This window comes from Lathamus discolor, chromosome Z, assembly GCF_037157495.1.
Source record: "Lathamus discolor isolate bLatDis1 chromosome Z, bLatDis1.hap1, whole genome shotgun sequence".
Classification (NCBI taxonomy): Eukaryota; Metazoa; Chordata; class Aves; order Psittaciformes; family Psittacidae; genus Lathamus; species Lathamus discolor.
In genome coordinates, this window is record NC_088909.1 from 30,531,278 (window position 1) to 30,551,693 (window position 20,416).

A 20,416-nucleotide genomic window follows, 5' to 3' on the forward strand; every position below is an offset into this window, starting at 1 on the left:
GCAACCAGCTTTGTGCTCCCACAATACTTAATTGTGCTAAAGAAAGGGCAACACTGATTCCCTTTACAATAGAACTGGTGAGGAGGTTTTATCTGCAATAATAATACATTCTGATGGAAGAACGTATTTTTCATAAATTTCATTTGTTAATACGGACAGCGTATTGAACTGTCAGGAAATTTCAATTGGGCTTTTGAAATATGAATAGGCCATCAGGCAGTGCTGGAAAACTCCCAGGCTATGTGGAGTGCCAGAACTCCCTGTGCCATCAGGGAGGGCAGGAGCTGGAGCACCGCAGCAGTCCTCCTCTAGCCAACTGCCTGGCATATCCTTTACAATTTCACCTAGACCCTGGGAGAAAAACTGACATAACCCCATCAAACATGCAGCTGGCAGGCAGAAAAACCCTGATTCAGTTTTCCTGACATGGAATTCATTCTTCCTCTGCTTCCTTCCTTCCCCTATCCCACAGAACAAAGAGCTTCCCTTTTTGACCCGCTTCATGAGGAAAGCCTTGTTATGTAAATCATTTTAAACAATATATTAACCCCATTAAATGGGAAAGTTCGGCTTTTAATCTAAATAGAAGAATTTCATGTATTAGCAATTAGCATCACAAGATGCCAAGATTTTAATAATTTACCCCCTAAACAAAAATTACTTGATAATGTTGGTAATAATGTGAAATGCAGCATAAAATGTATGTCATGAAATGCCATAGTCATACATTTTAAAGGCTATTTCTGGTTAAAAAAATATAGAAAAATGCTGATACATATAAAAATAAAATACCTATGAAATAATATATATAAACATATACATGGTTACATATATTATAAATTATACTATATATTATAACAATTCTAATGATACACTATAAAGCATATTACCTACTATATACTAGGTACATATTATATGATATATATCTTATGAAGTTATATAAAATGTATAAATTATATATTTTATACTATATATTATATAGTATATACTATAGATCTCTCACATATTCTATGTTACATATTATACATCCTATATTGTGCATATATATTATATATAAAACACGTATTATATATATCATGCATCATATATATCATATATTGTATACTATATATACTATATAATTTTATATACTAATATACTATATAATTATACATTGCACATTATGTATTTTGTGTTATGTCTTACGTATTGCGTATTATTTATTACATGCCATATATGGTAATGATTATAATAATATGGTATTTTATAATGGTTATAAAATATATCTATGATATGTATATAATATATAACCATGATACACTATATATAAAACCAATATTATGGCTTCAAGAATGCTGATTTTGAAAAAGCTTTTTTTCTTTTTTTTTTTTTACCTAAAAATGAAGACACAAGACTTACCTTCTGGCTCCATGACTTTAACAAAGAGGGAATCCATGTGCCACCCAATCACACCATGTGGAGAGTCACTGGGTAAAATGCTAAGTACAGCTCTTGCCCTGTTGGGGTCAATGACAGCTCCTTTCGTGGTATTCTTAACACCCACAGTGGTAACACGGGTGAGTGTGATTTCCACAGTCTCTGCAAGCTCTGCAATACTGTCCGCAAGAATTGTCAGGGAGACTGTGGACAGGGCCTGACCTTCTGAAAACGTAATCTGAAGTTCAGAAAGAAGGAAGAAAAGAAGTCAAACTTCTTCTCAATGCTGTTATACCATTTTTATTCTGTAAAACTCTATCAATTAAAAATACACACATATATATATATAACACTCACACACACACATATATAAGTATACACATATACACATATATATGTATCACAGAGTCATAGAATCCCAGGTTGGAAGAGACCTCAGGGAACATCTGATCCAACTTTTCTAGGCAAAACATGACCTAGACTAGATGTCTCAGAACCCTATCCAGTCGAATCTTAAAGCTGCCTAGTACTGGGGAATCCCCTTCTTCTCTGGGAAGATTATTCTGAAATCAGAACAAAATCTATGATTCTATGAAAATTATTTTGGTGTCATTCAGCTGCCTATAGCTATCTGCCTTGTAAACAGGTATCCAACCCAAGACCTTTTTCTGACAGCAACACTCCAATTTGAGGCAAAATGGTTCAACTGCTTCAAAGTGACCACATATCTTCACTATCACAGAATCACACAATGGCTGGAAGGGAATTCTGGAGATCACTTAGTCCAACTGCCACTTCTAAGAACAGGTTCAACCAAAGCAAACTGCTCAGGGCCATGTCCAGACAGGTTTTGAGTATCTCCAAGGACACAGACTTCACAATATCTCTGAAGAACCTGATTCAGTGTTTCACCACCCCTACAGTAAAGGTTTTTTCCTTGTGTTTAAATGGAATTTCCTGTATTCTGCCCAGTGCAGGCACAGGACATGGTCAAGAAGCATCTGGCTCCATTTTCTTTAACCTTGACCCCATGCCCTTTACACACAGTTGTAAGATTCCCCCTGAGCATCCTCCCATGTATTAAATGCTCTGATCCCTTTATCATTTTCATGTCTGTTTGCTGGACAAATGGTGGGCCATTTGATTAGGTCTCTCATCAAGGAGGATGTGTCTATAAACACTTAGGCTTCGGAAACACTTTCACTTATGCTGAAAGATAAACAGAAATTTCTTGTGAACAAGATATACCTTTGCTTTACCGTTCCGTCTTTTCCTACCTGAAAGAATATGCAGGGAAATCATGCAGTATCCATCTGGAATGCTCCAGGAAAACTTCAGTGTTTTCAGTATGATTGTTTTAGCTTCCTCTATTTCCCCTCTGTTGACTTTTCTCTATTTCTTATCTTACTCTAGACCCATTATTTCCACTTGTAAAGTTTATTTCTAGAGTCCTTGTCCCTGTTCCCTCAGCTCTGGTCTGTCCTACAGCTCTAATGGCTCAAAGCCTACAGGTCTTTGTATTTTCTACAGAGGGCCACTAGGTGGAGGCCTTTGACCTGAAGCACCCAGCATCCTATCAACGCTGGATTTTAACGTGGCTGAAAAACTGAACACTCTTAGAAACAGAGAGAACTGGGACTTGTCGTTATTCTCCTGGTCCACTGAAGCTCTCAAGGTGTATTGGCAAGGTCAGGACAGATTCCCACCTATGGAAATTATTTGACACCCTATCTGGATATCATAGGAGCAAGAAAGGAAGATGGGAACAGGATACTGTGGATATACATTTCTAATTTCTGGAAGTCATCCTGGTCCTTGAATTCCTGGTTCTAGAAGAGTGAGAGTGATGGTGCAGTATTATGTGGTAGCCAGAAGTGCCAGAATCACAGGAAAGGACCAGGAAGCAGAAATTAACAGAAGAGTTGGTCAATCTAACATGTACTGTCCTTCTCCCTCAGTATATCTGCATCTATGGTCTGAGACAATACAGTCAGTGCTTCCTCATATCAGTAATTATGTATACATGCATCACATTATTACATACCATTCCAGAAGCTGGAAATACATCACTTATGCTCCCATTAGCAATCCACTCCACTGTAACTCGTCCATATGTTCCTATTAAACGTTCAATATTCAAGGTAATTAAGCTGTCCTGTTCCATTTCTTCAACTTGCTTAAATAAAGAACTCTGGAAAACATAAAGGAGCAGAGTCATAACATTATTTTCTTATAAAGAAAACTTTCTTTAGGGGCCTGGGTATTCAATGGGGGCCAGGGACACTGGGGCATCAAACAGTTAATATACTATTAGGTAGCTAAATACATATGCGCTGATTAAATTTTTATGTCTTGATTTTCAGATCTACTCAATAATCACAGGTTTCATGGATGTATGAACTTAAAATGTCAGGCCTCTTTATTCTAAGCCAAAACAAAGTTTCTTTTGGTGGTGTTTTTTTGTGTTTGTTTTGTTTGCTTTTTTTTTAGCATGGTATTTATATCCAAATCATATGAAGCACATAACAAACAAGTGGACCTTTAAAGAGGCATATTTTTACTGCTTTTACTTTATTGTTATCCATCCTCTTACAGAAGTCCAGATGCCATGTTTCATTTCAGTAATGACTCTTCTGTGGTTTATATTTTCAGTATGTCTTTAGTATAGATGAGTCTAGATAATTTCTACAGTGTCAGATGATTTAAGAATTAACCACTGCAAATAATATCTTCAGTCTGACATTTTTGCAAAGAAATTCTTTTGTTCTGGCAGGTTAACTCATTTAGTTAGTACCTTTTTCAGGGGAAAAGGATCTTCAGATTTGTTTACTTAATTCCCTTGATTAACCTTGATTAACCAGTAGTGACTATATGATGAGTTCATAAATGCCATCTGGAAACTGAATTTTTAGGCTGCTGATAAACCAATGCGTTAATCTAAATGTAAGGGGATTATAAAAATCTCACAATAGGGATGGGCTGTGGAATTGGTTTTCTATCAGCTTGTGTTCTCACATTGCTATGCATATCATCACATAGGAATGCTAAATGGATGTTAAAAATTTTCTAATTCAGATTGCTACAAGACTTCAGAAAAACTATCCTGTCACGTAGCCCAGTTTACAGTTTTTGTATGCTTGTATTCCATGATTAAAAAATTATATATACATATTTTAATGATTTACCTTAGATGTTTTACCTGAGCAAATGCAATGACTCCATAGGCATTGTCATTAGAAGGAATAATTATGTTAACAAAACCATGAACACCAATCTCTGCGCCTCCCTTAGGGTTTTTCAACCACACTTTGAAGCATTCTTCCTCCTCCGGAATGACGTCATCCAGGATACTGACTGCTATCACAGCTTCCACATCCCCAGGCTCGAATATCAATTCACCTGAACTAGCATAAAAAAACACACATCAACTAATTATAAGCTGAGGATAGCTGATTAACAAACTTTGAAAGCACTGCTGTAAATTTAATAATCTTGTTTTGGAGCTGGAATGACTGTTTATATGACTAAAGAAATAACGGAGGTTTAAAGTTAGTGGGTTTGTGGTATCTTTTGGTTTTTGTGGTTTTTTTTAATTATAATGGATCATAGAATAACTGAAGTTAGTTATGAAAACAATTTCATTTATCCTAAATAAAAGCTTTTTTAAAAATCAAGTCATAAATGCAAGTTGTTTCTTGCCAAGTGTTAAAGCCAGTCATGAGGCTGTTTGTCTTCAGGTTATATTAAACCTATGAAAAATTTTTAAAAAGTTATATAAAAGTTATATAAATACGTTATAAATACATTATAAAGTTATGGATATGTGAAAGTTATATAAAACATAAAAAGCCTACCTAGGTATAAAATCTGACTGATTGGAGATAGCAGTCAGCTCATAAATCTGGGAGTGGGATTCTACGGACAGAGCAATCAAGCTCTTGCTGGAGTTCAGAGACCTTGCAGTAGCTGAAGTGATATGATCTGCAAATGGGGCTTCCAGCATTACAGAGAACTGGTTCCCTTCTGAGTTCCAAGAATACAGTGATGTTGTGTCCTTACCAGATAGGAGGATGTGAACTACATTGTACAAGGAGGGAAAAAAGAGAAACATGCAGTACTATATTTAAAAGTTCTTCTTGTAATGCCCTTGGTAGCACAATGATTCTAATAACTTCTAAAGTCTGACAAATAATACCAAAAAATGAGAACATATATTTCTGCAATTCCAGCATTATAAACTAGGATATGAACAAATATTGTCATTGAAGTCTTACCTAAACCAGAAGGAGGCATGAAAACATGGATGCCTCTTACAGCACAAACTGGAAGAGACTGGAAGTGTCTGAAAGTAGATTGCCCTGTCTCCCAGATGAAAATTTCAGAAGAATTTCCAGATTCTACACAGGAGAAAAATGAAAAACTTGCCTTAGTTCGCTGCTTGCTAGCTAAATTACACACTGATAGCCACTCAAAAGGCAGTTTGGCAACTTTAATTACAAAGTGAGACAGACCAACAGTAAGTCAGGTTAAAGCCATTCTCCCTTCTCCTGTCCCTACAGGCCCTTGTCGAAAGCCCCTCTCCAGGTTTCTTATTGGCCCTTTTAGTCACTGGAAGCTGCTCTAAGGTCTCCATGGAATGATTCATCCACTGACATTTAAGGCCTTTTCTGCACACATTCACATACAAGATTATCAATACTGCCAGTAGACAGCAGCCAATTGCAAGGAAACTACAAAATGAACTTTTCAATAGGCATAGAGATGCACTTACAAAACAATGACTAAAATGCCATACCAATAATAAAAAACACATGTAGTCTGCTGACCAATGATTTTTGCATATCACAAAGCTCAGAAAAGCTTAGAAAGGTTGCAATCAGCAGCTACATGAATAATTATAAATGCCTATCGTTCTTGCAAAAATAATTCATCAGTTTCATAAGTATTTGAGAACAAACAATGCTTTTATTTTTGAGGGACAAACCAGATTACTTTGATAAAATGCTTATCAGTGAATTGTCACTCCCCTGTAATACTTTAATTCCTAGCTAAACTCCTTTACCCCAGATACCTTTACTACCAAATAAGCCAGCATACACTTTGCAAACTCAGTGTTTGTCTTCTGCTAAATACCTTTTGCAGTAATTAAATAGATATCTGATCCAGAAATCCAGGCCTCCATGTGTTTTATTTCTTTTGCTGGTAATTGATGAAGTTTTCTAAACTCATTATTCAACCACTGGTACAAGAGCAAGTTCTGGCTGGTATTAGACAAAGAAAGTAACAGGTACATAATGCCTCCTCTATCAAACAGTGCTACATTCAGAGCTCTGTAAAGTGGAAGTTGATGATGCAGCACAAATACATTGTTATGCCACTGGAAAACCTGTGGAAATACAAAATATTTATTTAATTATATATTCATAATTAGCACCAAGAGAAAATAAATTGTCATGATGAAAAACTGGGAAGACTACAGTGAACTGAATTCCTCATTTCAAAGATGGACCTTAAGGCAGAAGAGCGCTGGTAAGAAATGACCCTACTGCAAGCAGCTGTGCCTGTTCTTCAGATTCATAGGTTTATGATGAGAAGCTATTTCTGTTCTTACAGGTGTTCAACATGCTAGATTTCAAAACAGAAAAAACACTAGCAGTAAAATCAAACCAAATATAAATTATGTGTTAATGTAGAGAGTATTGGTACAACTCCAGAATTTTCAGTGTCACAAATCCATAACAGAAAAGTAAGTTGTTTTTTTTCCCCCATAAATATATATTTATATATTTTTTTTAGTATTACTTCATATTTTGAACTCAAAACAAACTAAACTACCCATTAAAAGGGAAGACAAGTGTAGTCTAACCTGGATGGAACTGGAACTGGCTGTGTGACTCACAAAAATCAAATAGTTTTCTTCATCCACAGCAAAATGTTTCACTTGTGTAGTATTCAGAATAGAGAAAGTCTGTACCTGTGAGCAAAACACAACAAAAACGGTGTTTGGAAGTCACTTCAACTGCCAAGTTTATACATATAGACACACATTTTCCCTGAACATGGCAGGGGCTTAGAACTAGAATATCTAAAAGTCCCTTCCAACACTAATAATTCTATGATTCTGTGTCTTTTAAAAATTGGGAAATTACACATAAAAGTATATATAAAATACATTAAATTACATGCATGTAGTTTTACTTATCTCTCTATACATGTGGGATTAAAAATTAATATAATGTTACACATTTCTCAGAAAATGTTCTGTGACTTGATTGCTCCACAATTTCTTCCTCTCTTCCAGGTCATTTTCCCTACCCCCAAAATATTAATATAAAAACACATTAGACAATCATTTATTAAAACTTACATCACTGAAATCATGCAGAGTGTTAGGAACACATACTAGCTGAGCACAGAGTGCGTTTTCTTAAACACGGCTTGACCAGAAGGCCTCCTGAGGCCCTTTCCAACTCCATTATTTTATGATTTTTAAAGTAAAACAGATTCACCTTCAACAGTCTGTGTCCAGGCACGAATGCATAAACACTGCTGTTGGAAGCTCCCTCACTGGCTCCTCCATGAGTAATCACAAGGTAAGGAGAGGCATGGATTTGGAAAGACAGACAGGTCTTAGGATCCCACATATTTAAATTCTGAGAGAAGAATAAAAAAGTAAAATTAAGACTTAAATTCTTTATTAAGTAGCATGCTTGGTGTCTGCTAGCAAACATTTACCTCGACAGGAATAAAAACTCCTTTCCACTGGTAGAGAGTAGAAAACATAGCTGGAGGTGTTCGCAGCAGAATACCATACAGGATTTGACCTGATGTAAAGAAACACCAACCAGATGCTGACTCTTCCACAAAACTCTGCAAGACAGACAGGACACTGATACTGCCCCCTGCAACACAGTAAAAGGAAATAGTGTTTATTCCTGAGGTCTTTTTCAGTGCCTTTTGCATTATTTACTTGCCAAAACCAGACCTAGTATCAGAAGTTTTGAAGTAGTCTCTAAATAGTTGGTATATGTAAATGTACCAGAAATGTAAATGTAACAGAAATGTTATAGTATAGAGGATCTTACGAGAGTTAAACGATAAATGCATTCTTCATATATTACAATTACATATGGAGGATGCATAGCCAATTTGAGTAGGATTCTGAATGATTCAGTTTGGAATTCAGCTAGTAAGAAAATTAGCTAGGTAGCAAGGAATGACAAAGAAACTACAAAGTGTATGTGTTTGTCTTCTTTCCTCCTCTCATCACATCAATCAGTCACGGCACTAGGATTCTGAAACAGCCTAAGCTGTTTGACTGGCTTACAGAAAAAGTACTGTGTTGTCAGAATTAAACTCCAAGAGCTAAACTCCCAATCCCACAGAGGTTAGATGTGCTGCTGAGCCAGCCAGAGTATTCATCCATGTTCAAAATCAGGAATTTTCTTTTTTGCCTTGTTAGTTTCAGTCTGGATTAGTGAGCAGCTGTACATGTATCAGTACTGGAACAAAAAGGTTTAGCATGGAAATGGGTGCAAAGGGGCAGATAGCTTCCAGCGACAAGTAGTGCTCCTGAGGCGGTAGCAAAACCAGTGCTGTTTAACAACATTGTTGGCAACATGGACAGTGGGACTGAGCACCCTCAGCAAGTTTTCTGATGACACTGAGTTGTGTGGTGTGATCAACACGCTGGAGGGAAGGAATGGGATCCAGATGGAACTGGACAGGCTGGAGAGATGGTACCATGTGAACCTCATACCTGGGTCGTGGCAATCCCAAGCACAAACATAGGCTGGGGGAGACTGCGTGGAGCAGCCCTGAGGAGAAGGACTTGCGGGTGTTGGTTGATGAGAAGCTCCCCACGACCTGGCTTCAGTGTGTGCTTGAGCCCAGAAACCCCCCATGTACAAAAGTGAAACAGAAGTCTACTGACAATATTCATATAAGCAGAAAGGAGAGCAATACAGAATACTGAAATTCTGACACGTGGCTGATGACGAGGTCACTCTTAAGGAGCTAAGCTCTTTTATCTCCTGATTAATCTCATCAAATACATGAATCTACATCCCAAAGTTACATCTCCTGTATTTCTTGTTATAGCTACTCTGACAAAAGCAGTGGAAATTCTCGATAAAGTGAACGTACTGATGCCAAATGCAGTATCCGACAGTGTCTCCCACTCAACACTCACAGACATGTTAAGCCCATTACTCCGTGAAACTTTCAAATAAACTGTAGTGTTGGCTTCTTCAACTATGAGGAAATTTGTCCTAAATGTGAGAATTGTGAAAAGAAAGAAAAAATGTATTATCTTTATGGTACAGGAATAGGATTCTTACAGTACAATTTCAGTGCAGAATACACAAGTAAAATGAAAATATTAATAATTAGTTTTGGTATCTGATGGACTGATTAACTACATTAATTGAGGTTGTCCAATGTTTCTCACCACAAGACCTTGGCAAAATCACAGGCAATTCAACAAAATCTTAAACCAGTCTGCCTGAAATTTAACGCACCCAAGTGTATGGTTTAAGCTGACTGATTTTTGCAAATGTCATTACGTATGGTTCATTAGCTTTTGAAAAACAGCCCTGAGAGACAGTGTATTTCACACAAACTTAAAAAAAAAAAAAACGCTAAAATGCATGACTCCTTGCGTACTCATCTGAGGTTTGGAGCTCATAATATGGATTACTATCAGTGGAATGTTTCGGGACTAATGAAGTATAGGTTTATGAAAAAATACACTTGAAAATATGATAGAAAAGGTGTGATGCCATTTTTTCAGACTAAGGCTATGTCAGGTTTATGCAAAGTGTGCCTTTTATACTGTGCTAGATAAATCCTAAGTTAAAAATGTGTTTATTTAAATATTACATTATTATTTAATTTAAATATTTATTACTATTTATATGCAATATAATATTTTTATCTGTAATATAAATTATGATATTTAAATAATATAAAATATATTTCTAATGATGAATAGTCTATTTTAAGTGGGTTTCTGTTCTTTTGCATAGCAATAATAGTATTTGACAGGATACTTTTCAAAATTAGAAATGTTTTACGATTGGATTGTTGAATTTCCTTAAACGGATTCATCAAAAAGAAAGTTGTAGAGAGATACCATCTCTACAACATGAAACATGAAAAATCTCCTTTTAACTGTATCAATGCTTAGTACCTATTTGCAACTGGATAGATGCTGAAAAGGCCCAGTGGAGCCTGGTTCTGTAATACTGTAATCATAGTTTGCACTCTTGTGCCCAGTCTGGCTCCTCCAGTTGGATTGAACAGGGTGACAACAAAGTGCTCATCCATTTCTGGTTCTTCATCCAGTATTGCGGAAATATGCAATGTCTGACAAGAAAACAAGTATAGAAAGTTGTCGAGAATTGACAGCTAATAATAGCCCTATCAGACCATACTCCTATTTCTGTTCTTTCAGTGTACGCCTTTGGTTAGCACAGCAGGAGAACAGCAGATCTTGAAACTGAAGGGGACAGATCTGAGGCAGAGATGGTTCAGGATGAGGTTCTAAAGTCATCTGTCTGGTTGGCCTCCATTGGTGCAACACCAGAACAAGCATAAATATCCACTTAACTATTTTCTTTCTCGTTTTTTCTCCTCTCATCCTAAGGCCCTCTGAAGTGTAATAATTTTTGATCCTTTTCTTACACTTTGGTTCTCTACTTCACACACTCCTTGGTATTTCCCAGTCCCCATACAGCTACCCGATCCCTTAATGTAGCTCAGTGAAGTTGGTTTTAATTTACTTTAGTAGGCAGCTAAATTAGTTCCAGGTTAACAAGATAATTCCATTACTGGTGAAGGGAAGAAAGAAGGAAAAAAAGCAAAAATAGAGGAATATTTGAGATACTCTCACTCTTCTTGATGCTTTTTTCCCTTTATTACATTACTGTGGATGAGACTAGCATCCTCTCAAAGTGATCTGAAAGTAGCAGAGAATTATATAGAGTTACGTGTTTCCATTATCATTTGGGGCTCACTGTCATCCTTCCCAGCACCCAAACAGGCAAAAGTTACACAGGTTCACATAGCTTTGCTATAGAAAAAAAGAGTTAGTAATGATGGATCTGGAACTAAACTGGAGTTTACAGCCTTTCAGATCCCTATTTACTTCTGCAGTAAACCATATTTTAGAGACCAATTTAAGAAGTCCTTGACTTCTCACAGATCTGCTACACTAGTCAGCACTGCGTTTCCAAATGCATTTAAGGTTCATGAACTGAAAAGTGGTATTTGCAGAAAGTTTTGTTTCAGATTCTACCCAACTAGCCACTACTAACTAGCCCACTAACTTATTACTGACCCTCACCTCACTGACAAAATAAAATAAATTTAAAAAGCAAGCTGTCATTTAAGCTTCAGAGGGGTCAGGATTTCACAAACTTAAGCTGCTCATTATCTAGCTGACATTCTTGCAGGTACAGTATAGAGTCAGTGAGTTTAATACTCCCCGAGAATAAGTAATGTTTTATTCCTACGACTCTCAGAGGTGTTCACTTTTTGCATCTGCTGAAGTGTACTCTGTTCAGTTCAGACCCTCTGAAGTACCATGTTAACAGAATGGGATTTTTACTTCAGCCTTAACTAGTGTGTACATTATCACTTCATTTCAAAGTTTGTGTTTCATCTATGTATTGAATACATACAACGAGATGTTCCTGTGCATACGTAAACACTATATACCCATTATATTGTTTTCAATTTACCTCATCTACTACAGAGAAATACCTACAGCATTTAAATTTACCTAGTCCCGTCTCTGTGAGACAATTTGCTCTGAGAATGAAGGAAAACAAGAAAAAAATAAACACAAGAAACACACACATTTCTGAAATCTTCCCAACAATTTCACAAAAGCTTTCTTCACTTCTTTAGTAATAACTATCATATTACCTTGAATCTGACTCCCTCTTCCAGCACAATATATCCTTGAGAAGGGGTCAAATCCACTGATGGCTTTGAAGAATTAATTTCACTTACAAGATATTGAACAGTCACGGTGCCAAATATTCCCTGAGGAGGTTCTCTAATAATGTTTAATACTGCAATACTTTCCATCAAATGGAGAGCTGTTTGCTCTCTTAGGAAGAAGTGATCACTGTTATTGAATGACAAAATTCCATGGCCGTCATCATTGGCAAGTATAGTAATTGTGGCTTTTGAGAAAAAAACACAGTAAACATAGTAAAATATAATTGTACACATAGATAAATGAAATACATATGAAAACAAATACATTCTCCCTTTAGTGTATACATAATGGTTTTATGTCCATGCTATTACTTGAAAAGAATATGTAAGTAAGGAATATTTCTGGACAGGAAGAATCTAGACTCTTTTAGTAAAAAGCTCACTTTCGTACTTTTTGATTCCCCATTTTACATATTATCTTGTTATTGAATAGATTTCATAGGGGTGTTTAAGAACTTCCCAAAGGAGCATAAAGATCAGAGCAGAGCAATGGTCTTCCCTGAAATCCGATTAGTCAGAAGAGTAAAATTAAAATGACAATCATAAAATTTTAAAAAGAATATCAAAACTAAGTTTTACCTGTTGTGTTCTCTCCTAATTCCAGCCCCAGAGAGGGATTTGTTAAAATTAATTGGAACTTCTCATCACCTTCAGGAATATCATCATCAAAAATCATTACAACAACAGATTTATTCCTTTCTCCGTCAGCAAAATAAAGAGTCTAGCATTGAAACACAGAAAGCATCAACAGATGTTAATATATACAGAATTTTTCAACTAAGGTAAACATAATTGTCTTCAATAGAAGGTAAGAGGAGGCAAGAACAGCTATAATCTCTATTTCCCTTATAAATTGGTTGAAACAGAAGTAAAAAGTTCAACACATTGCAGAATGATAACAAGCAAGATGAATTTAATCTCGAAGTTCTGTTGTAAAAAAATATGACACCTTACATGAAATCTTACTTGCTGTTGTCTAAGCAAAACTGTATTTGAGATAAACACTTGAAAGTTTATAGTGTGCCTTATATTTAAAAATACTTCAGTATTCAAAAAGAAACAGTAAAATGACTAATTTTATCTCATTCTATTCACATGACCAAAGCAATTGAAACAAGTTGAAAAATTTAGCTGCATTACTGATCATTCTGCAGATTAAACAATAAAATCTTATTCTGAGGAAGCTGAAGGAATGAAAAGTACTAGATTAAGAATCTGCTTCTTACCCTTGAGGTCATATTAAAATCCAAACCCAGCTGTGCCTCCAAATTTTGTGCATAAAGAAATACAGACACATTTCCATATGATCCCCTGTTTCGGTGTGCCATTATTGTCAGATTCCCATGAGATTCATTAACTTCAAAGCTGAAACAAAAAGCAAGAAAAATTATGGGCGCTCACTAATCATGTTCTTTTGAATAAGATGGTAGACAGATGTTAAATTTTTGCATCGAATCAATCCCTCTCTGAAGTATGCTTTATAATGCTTTTCCCTGACAGTGTTCAAGGCCAGGTTGGACAGAGCCTTGCGCAACATGGTCTAGTGTGAATCATCCTTGCCCATGGCAGGCCTAGTTGGAACTAGATGACCTTAAGGTCATTTCCAACCCTACCCATTCTATGAGTCTATGAGAAAAAGGCATTATTACAGTATCACCATCACTACAATTGTGTAATACAACCTTTTCACCTTTGTTTCTTATCAAAACGGAATTACGTATAGGAGGTTGTGTTTTTTTCCTGCTTATTGGGGGCAGATTATGCCTGTCTGTGTTCATGTATGCCTTCTAGAAATTAGTCAGAGAAGATCTGGGAGAAGCCAGTGTGTATGCTTACATGGAAGCAGAGGCTGCAGTGCTGGATGGAGGCTGGAGGAGTGACACACGTTCACTATATAAAAGGGCAGCAGTGAAAGCATGTAGTAGCAAAATATTTCTGAGTAAACATACGCTGGGTTTCAGTGTGCAAATTATCTTACAGTTTCACATTCTACTGAATTGAATGATGTTTTGTCATCTGAAAGATCTGGCCCTGGTTTTAACAGGACTTTTACTGTTGACTGAAAATGAAAATAATTGTGCAACCACAATCACTGACTGACACAGCGAGCTTTTCAAGGAGACAAGACTTACTTGGTACTTTCCCATTCAATTACTCCATTTATCCCATCATTAGCATCAATAATAACTTGAGAAGCTAAACCTTCCACATCTAAAATGGAAAACAGAATTACAAAAATGAAAGAACAACAAATTCCATTTTCCTTATTTTCAAGATTAAGAGAAGCATTTATAAATCTCTACTAATTTTGCAGAATACATAATTTTCTGTTTCCAAAATGTGAAGGAGAAAATGGTAGTCAGCAAGACAACTGGAAAGGCTCAAAGAAAGACAGCAAAACACAGCACAGAAAAATTAGGACATACCAAAAGCAAGATCTGGCATGTAATCTTAATTTGTCTTCATTGTGTGTGTTTATTATGAAGACAACATTTTGCAGATTGTGCCATTCTGAATATGGAGGGAAAATGAGAGGGAAGAATAAAAAACAATCCAGTATTTCATCTCCTGTCATGTTTCAATGCCTGATCATAAACTTTACTGGCATACAGCTCAGATTCTGCTATAAATACAGAATTATTTATTTTTTTGTTATGTACTGTAACATTCTATTCAAACATTCTATTGCTCCATAAAGACAGATGTAACTCTGAAATATTACTGTATGTATTGAATAATATACTAAAGCCAGAAACAACCACTGATTTCAGGAACCAGAACTTGGTAGTCAGAACTTGATTCTTATGAGAAAATAATGTTTTAGCTGTCCAGACAATCTTAAAATATGACTACCTTAATTTAACTCAAATTGCTTTTAATAAGACTTGAAAAGAAAGAAAGGATGACGATTTTTACAACCAAACTGCCCCACGTAATCCATAGTAAATATAACATATTTAGATCCATACGAAAAATTTCTATCAATTCAGATAAAAATTAATAAAAGGTCTTTGCCATGAATAGAAACCTGTCACTATGAGGTAGTGATGAAAATCAGCAAAACATCTACACAAACTGTAGAAATGTTACCACGGTTTAGAAATCCAGAGCAAGTGCTAGTGATTACAGACTTCTCAGCTTCCCTCTAACCCACATTTTCCCTTGTGTCATAATCAGATCAGTTCACCCAGAGCCTGTTATACTTTCCTTTCAACATGAGATCTCCTATTTCATGTCTGGCATTCCTCCCCTTCCCTGTGCACACCTGCCCACCACCCCAGCTTAGTTCTTTCTTGTATCCATTAAGTTTATTCCTTTTTCTTTCATCATTCTCAGCTGTTGATCATTTTCTCTTTCAATTCCTTGCACTTATGTATTCGATTTGGGTACTTTCTTCTACCTGTTCTAGAAGATGGAAGCAAGAGGAGCATGGAGAAAACAACAGAACTGTCTTTATGCTTGTTGTTTCTGCTACTCGTCAATGGAGCCGCAGATCAGAAATCAAGGTCACTTCAGTTGAACTCTACATCATGGACATATCAGACTTAATCCACATATTGCACACACACGGCTATGACAGGAACAGCACATACAATATATTCCAGATGTGTGAGACTGACTGAACATGCCTGTATCATATGCAAAACACCCATCTCTGTTGATACGAGACACTTCCTAATAATACTTCAAATACCTCGTATAGAGTATGGGATAGCTACAAATGCTAAAACAAACACTGCACCAATAAGGAGTTAAATTGTCAATCATAACAAATTAAAATATGCCAATATGGAAAACAAGATTGGAACAGAATTTATAGTGACATTTTATAATGAGGACAAGTTTTTGCCTCATGGGTTTAAAAAAGTGTCTGTTCATCCTAAGTACATTTAACCCTATGCAGATGTCACAGCAGGGTTGAATATCATGATTCAAAGAGGCTGCCAGCCCCTTACAATAGAAGGTGAGACTATACAACACTCAGCACTAGTTCAGAAAAATCCTCTGTACATATATGTTACTCTTTCATGATTTAGATTTTAGACTCAACTAATCCCAGCTCAATCTACAAATCAGCAATTTATGAGTCTTGCAAGTTACCTTTCAGTCTGTAACGAATTAACTCTGTCACTTCTATAGGCATGCAAAGGAAAAAGAATCAAGGAAGATATTAGAAATAATCAGTACGGCTGGTCTAGTATCACAGGAAAATCAAATTGCCCTTAAATCCAATGGCAGCAACACTAGTGAATTCAGAAGCAGAATGAGAAGCTAACTAAACAAATGATAAATGAAGTCTACCAGAAGAGTAAGAAAACCACAGGATATAACTCCAAAAAGTAAATCTGATAAAGAGTAATAAAAACAGACTTTGAAAAGAATGAACAAAGTAATCACAAAGAGTAATACTTTTGAAATTTTCATTTCCACTATGTACTTAGATATGCCTATAAAATTTTGAAGTTAACTGTGCTCTCCAGCTGTTAATTACTAACTCCACTAAGAAAATTGACTTACAATTTTTAGAGGGCTTAAAAAAGCAAGAAGCAAGTGTAATAATGAGTATGTTTGCTGTTCTACAATGTTTCTTTCAGAATACTCTATCTCATATCTCATATCTCCTGCATCAAAAGGAGCGTGACCAGCAGGTCGAAGGAGGTGATCCTGCCCCTCTATTCTGCTCTCGTGAGACCTCACCTGGAGTATTGTGTGCAGTTCTGGTGTCCTCAACATAAAAAGGACATGGAACTGCTGGAACAAGTCCAGAGGAGGGCCACGAGGATGATCAGGGGACTGGAGCACCTCCCTTATGAAGTGAACAGCCCCCAAAGTTGGGGCTGTTCAGCCTGGAGAAGAGAAGGCTGCGTGGAGACCTCATAGCAGCCTTCCAGTATCTGAAGGGGGCCTATAGGGATACTGGGGAGGGACTCTTCATCAGGGACCATAGTAAGGGGTAATGGGTTAAAACTTAAACAGGGGAAGTTTAGATTGGATATAAGGAGGAAGTTCTTTCCTGTTAGGGTGGTGAGACACTGGAATCGGTTGCCCAGGGAGGTTGTGAGTGCTCCATCCCTGGCAGTGTTCAAGGCCAGGTTGGATGAAGCCTTGTGTGGGATGGTTTAGTGTGAGGTGTCCCTGCCCATGGCAGGGGGGTTGGAACTAGATGATCTTGAGGTCCTTTCCAACCCCAACTATTCTATGATTCTATTCTATGATTCTATGATTCTGTATTGGCATAGTTGGCAAGTAAGTGCAATACTGATAACATGCCAGGGTAATATGATCTGCATGCAATTCATGTAAGAGGAAAGCCAAAGATAATTCTGTACAAGTTGTTTTACCCAGCCTAGGTGGGGATAAAGTTGAATGGTTCATGATGAGTTCCACTGAAGTTAAATTAACCAAGAAGAATTCTTGCCCCTCTGGTACATCATCCTGCAGAACACAAATTCAGTACAACATTTTTTCATTTTCCTTTAAGAAATTGTCACAGAAGTCACCGAAAAGCAACACAGTAGCAGTCTCTAAGGTTATAGCAACACTAGAATTACGAAGCAAGACATCAGATTTAATGAAAAAGACTCTCTGGTGACACTAAACTATGCTTGTGAATAAACTTCTGCCCAATTTTAAAGGCATAAACACCAATCACTGAGAAAGTAAGAGTGTTGCAAGCAATTACTTGCACTGTTCTGGATAGCAGACAGTAAATTTGTAATGAAACAGCTAAATTTCATTTATGCATAGGTAGAGCTGCTTTCTGTAATTATTTATCCTTCTATGATTTCAACATTAAGATAAAAAACTTCTTTCTAAGTGACAACGAAATCTTCATGACATATACAGATTACAAGCTTTAGGTTCCAAATTATTATTCTTCTGATAGAGATCAGCATAGAATGAAAGGGTTTAGACTTTACCTCTAGAATAGTAACATTTATGGCAGCTGAAGTTTCGCCTTCTTCCAGAATCAATGAGCCAGAAACAGCTATATAATCACTTCCTGGTTCAGCCAAGGTCCCTTCTGTCTGATTACTTAAGGTGAGTAGTCCTGGAACTGTGGCATATGTAACATTGATATCACCTGTTTGTGACAAAAAGATATTTTTTTAATTCTTAGGTATTTTTTATTTTTATATAATGCTTAGTGGAATAGACAAAGATGAGAGATCACATGCCTATCCACAAAATGAAAAGCCTAACTGCAAAATAGAAGAATTAAAATATTAATCTGGAGCCAATGGAACTTTGTTACACTTCTTAAAGTGCTTTCAGTCCTTTGTTACACTTTTTAAAGTGCTTTCAGTCCAGCCTTTGGTGATTTCTCCAACACCACAGGACCCAAAATGCATTACAACTAAACATATTCAGATAGTTAAGGTGCTGTGGAATGCAAATATTACACTGCTGAAGTACTACCTGGGGCATGTAATATATTATTACTACCAGGTTTGGCCAAGGGAAGTAGAATGTTTCAAGAATGACTGACATCTAAGAAGGGCTCTAAAGAAAGTGCTGGAAAAAAAACCAGCTTAATAAGTAAAACTTCCTTCCCACGCAGATTGACAAACACTTCAATAAGGAATAATAACTGGGGAGGCACTGATAAATGTTACCAAGCGAAAAATTTAGACATTACTTCTTTATAATAAAGCCATGCCTTGCTAATCTGCCAGGACAACAAAGCTGAAAATTTAAGAAGAGTGATCCGGGAGATAAAATAACAGATGGAATTCAAAGCTAGTCTGTATTAAATTAAATGTTATCTCACAATACAGTTTGAAATTCTCAGGCAACAAACACAAGAAAATATTTTTGCACAGAACACATTATTGAATTCTGGAATTATGTACTCTTAATTAAATATCTTGACAGAGGTTCTGGCAGTTTAGGGGGGAATCATACCATACAATCTCCTTTTCTCACATGTTTTTTATTTCTTCTGGAAAGACTAACACTTTGAGACATTAGACATAAAGGCAGCAACCCTAACAGCCAACTAGTTAAGTCACAGCTCCAAGATTCCTTGCTGTGGAAATGAGGGCTATGGCTCCAGTTTTATCCAAAACTTAGTTTGCGAGCCTGCAGTCAGAAACCTACAATTTCTGAAAACATCACGTGCACCCAAGATTTTTAAAATTTTCCACCCTCCATGTCATGGGTTTTATTTGCTTAATGATTACAAAAACAGGACTTCCCTTCTCCTGAAGTTATTATACAAACCTAGAGATCCAAATTCTCTGTTAATAAAAAGCTGAACTGTTTTGTTTTCCTCTGGCATTAAAACAACCCTGGATGGGGAAGCAAAATTCAGGATTCCATGTGGTTCATCACTAGCTTCAACTGTCAGAACAGCTTCATATCCTTGACTATCCAGAACAGCAGCACCTGAAGAAGATACTCCTGCAAAAGAATCAATGGACTACAGTGAATAAAGTGTAAGAACTTTAATTTAAAAGTGTTAGAAATTGTATGCATACTAAGTATAGAGTCAGAAAAATCTATTAAGAAATGAGAAAACTTAATGGGCTAGTGACAAGTACCAACTTCCCTGAACTTCCTCTATTGTAAAAGGAAAGAGAAAGTTTTCCTAGGAATTAACTTGTAAAATTAAAATTATATTAAACTTCTCAGTAATTCCATTAAGAAATTACTCCCTTTTCCAAGTGTTGCTTTGATGAATAATCATTGGAGTATTAATTTATGCTTATCCTGATGGATTACAAGAGTCAACAAATGATTCTGGCAAATTGGTAAGGCACCTAGCAGCAACATGATCCATGTCAAGTTAGTTTGGTGTTTAGCATTTTTGCTTGGTCCTCGAAGGCTTTTGCAGATATTGTGATGATCCACATTCACTTCATTACTACTAAAAATTAACATTTGCATTGCAATGACTTAAACTGTAGTACTGAGAATCACAGAATCACAGAATCCCAAGGGTTGGAAGGGACCTAAAAAGATCATCTAGTCCAACCCCCCTGCAAGAGCA

At 36.4% G+C, this 20,416-nt stretch overlaps 1 protein-coding gene across 1 annotated transcript in view; it reads right to left on the reverse strand.

Moving 5' to 3' along the window:
- The window catches only part of ADGRV1 (adhesion G protein-coupled receptor V1), a 273,612-nt gene that overhangs the window by 194,453 nt on the left and 58,743 nt on the right, over window positions 1–20,416 (reverse strand). Inside the window, exons 36-53 of the mRNA XM_065661610.1 lie at window positions 19,648–19,827; window positions 18,345–18,508; window positions 17,766–17,859; window positions 14,556–14,634; window positions 13,650–13,788; window positions 13,003–13,144; window positions 12,346–12,608; window positions 10,607–10,782; window positions 9,562–9,686; window positions 8,152–8,318; window positions 7,926–8,069; window positions 7,283–7,390; window positions 6,543–6,802; window positions 5,691–5,818; window positions 5,271–5,493; window positions 4,616–4,820; window positions 3,461–3,607; window positions 1,399–1,654 (exon numbers count right to left, since the gene is read on the reverse strand). Of these exons, the coding sequence (XP_065517682.1) occupies window positions 1,399–1,654; window positions 3,461–3,607; window positions 4,616–4,820; window positions 5,271–5,493; window positions 5,691–5,818; window positions 6,543–6,802; window positions 7,283–7,390; window positions 7,926–8,069; window positions 8,152–8,318; window positions 9,562–9,686; window positions 10,607–10,782; window positions 12,346–12,608; window positions 13,003–13,144; window positions 13,650–13,788; window positions 14,556–14,634; window positions 17,766–17,859; window positions 18,345–18,508; window positions 19,648–19,827 (3,000 nt within the window). The remainder of the gene's footprint in view (window positions 1–1,398; window positions 1,655–3,460; window positions 3,608–4,615; window positions 4,821–5,270; window positions 5,494–5,690; window positions 5,819–6,542; window positions 6,803–7,282; window positions 7,391–7,925; window positions 8,070–8,151; window positions 8,319–9,561; window positions 9,687–10,606; window positions 10,783–12,345; window positions 12,609–13,002; window positions 13,145–13,649; window positions 13,789–14,555; window positions 14,635–17,765; window positions 17,860–18,344; window positions 18,509–19,647; window positions 19,828–20,416) is intronic.